Source organism: Trachymyrmex cornetzi, unplaced genomic scaffold (genome assembly GCF_001594075.2).
Source record: "Trachymyrmex cornetzi isolate Tcor2-1 unplaced genomic scaffold, Tcor1.1 scaffold33, whole genome shotgun sequence".
NCBI classification, from domain to species: Eukaryota; Metazoa; Arthropoda; class Insecta; order Hymenoptera; family Formicidae; genus Trachymyrmex; species Trachymyrmex cornetzi.
Window position 1 is genome coordinate 120655 of NW_017298003.1, and position 1943 is coordinate 122597.

General features: G+C 56.6%; 1 protein-coding gene across 5 annotated transcripts in view; it reads right to left on the bottom strand.

Moving 5' to 3' along the window:
- Eip74EF (Ecdysone-induced protein E74) overlaps positions 1 to 1943 on the bottom strand; it is a 324734-nt gene that overhangs the window by 74424 nt on the left and 248367 nt on the right. The window contains exon 1 of one of the 5 annotated variants that reach the window (XM_018510270.1): positions 40 to 870. The exons of the other annotated variants lie outside the window; for them this stretch is intronic. Coding sequence (XP_018365772.1) covers positions 40 to 379 — 340 coding nt within the window. The 5' untranslated portion in view covers positions 380 to 870. Of the gene's footprint in view, positions 1 to 39; positions 871 to 1943 lie in introns of those variants that run through there. 5 annotated transcript variants of the gene reach the window in all.

Below are 1943 nucleotides of genomic sequence, written 5' to 3' on the forward strand. Positions count from 1 at the left end.
CCAAGTCTAGATCGATTGAGATGATCATAACTGACTCACGGTATCGTCTCATGAGGTTCTTCTTGTAGGGTTTGGTGCCGGGCGGCCTGGACCGCGACCTCGTGCCACCGCCGTCCTTTGTTTGTTGATTATTATCGGAGCAAGAGTCGTCGGAGTCCTCGGAGCAAGTCCGATCCTCCCGCTCCTGGCTGTACTCGGACGCGGTGGCGAAGCATCCCCGCAGCCTAAGTGCGGCCGCCTCGTTCCCATAGTCGTCGACGGGCAGGTCCTTACGCTCACGCTCGTGCTCCCGCTGTTCCTGCTCGTCCTTGTCCTCTCTGCTGAGCTCCGCGTAATCGCCGACGCGTACGCTCAGATCCAACGGTTGGTCCTCGAGCATGATTACCCTGGCTCTCTTTCAGTCTCGCTCGGCGCGAACAAGCGCGCGTTCTCTCCCTTCTCTCACCCTCTTCTTCTCGCTTTCCGAGAGATCCCTTCGGCGATCGACGGATCCTTCACCACCTCCCTCACCCTTCGCACTACCAGGACACTTGATGCGGCATTCCTTATCCTTCCTCGGTAATCCCGAATGGCGCACTTATCTCGAATTTTATAAAAAATTCGACATTGCACTTGGCGGGGGTCCCCCGCCCACGCCCACCCGCGCCGGCGCGCACAACAAATGTCCTTCGAAACGGGCCTCGAACCTCCTCTTTTCTCAGGAGGTGTTTGTCCTCTACTCCTCTCACTCCCGGGAAACCGGAAAACGGGCGCGTTTACTTTTCGCGCGTTACACTTCCGCTTATTCCGTTTGGATTATCTTGATCGCGTCGCGATGAAACCAGGAGCCCCGAGCCGGAAAACGGAGACACGAAGTAGAGACGGACGACAGAGATAAACAGACGTGGAAACGAATCTAGGATTCTAATCGCTTTAATATCTGACACTTTTAGTTTTTGCTTCACAAAAGTGCCCAAAGTGCCTGCCAGTCAACAAAGCGGCCTGGTGCTAGTGAAAGAAGAATGTACTTGAATGAAGATCGCGCGAGGGAAATAGGACGGAGATCTAGATGTTCGCGGCGGGAAAGAGATCCGAATTCCACGGCCTTTTTCCGTATATCAAGAATCAAGGGAGGCACCACGTTTCCAATAGCTCAACCCGTTCGCTGTCAAAGCACTCTCACTTCTCTCGCGGAACGTTCAGCGTGAGCCGACGGAGCTGATGCCAGCTCGACGGTCGACCGGCTGGAGGAAAGAAGGAAAGATTGTTTCACGGTCGCGCGCGAAAGAGGAGATCGTTCACTCGGCGGTAATTCGTCGGCTTGATCCACGTATGTCACTACTATCCGCAAACGATACTTGTGCTACTACTACCACGCGGTATCAGTGTATCACTCTGTCCCCGAATCTGTCGTCGACGTTCTCGTTGCTCCCGAAAAAGGGGAGAAGATGATACGAAGAAAGAAGTAAAGGGAAAGAGATTGAAGCGGTGACGCGATTGACCTGCCGTGGAGCGTAACCGCGTTCGCCTGCACCGTGGCTGGCTACGGTCGCCGGTGGCACACTGACTGACTCGGAACCGGGGTAGCCCGCTAGTCCAGAGTCTCGTTCACTCTCCAGACTCTCACACTCCGACAGCCGACTCCACTCCACTCCACCGCCGCGGACTCGGGCTCTCGGCCTCTCGCTCGCGCACCGCGCACGTCACTCGCGCCTAAGCGTACCGCTGCTCGGTCGTCTCCGCCGTTCAGCTTCGGAGCCGGTCGGTTCGTCCGTTCGAAGAAGAGACACCAGTCGGCTGCAGTCGGCGATGAGGTGCGACGACGCTCGCACGTATATACGCCGGCGATGGTATATTGTACCATTACACGTCTGACATCTGCCGCGCGCGACACATTGCGCGGGATATGCGTGGATGCGTAGCCTACCGCAATGTCAGATTCCGTGACGTCCTCCCTGCGCAAC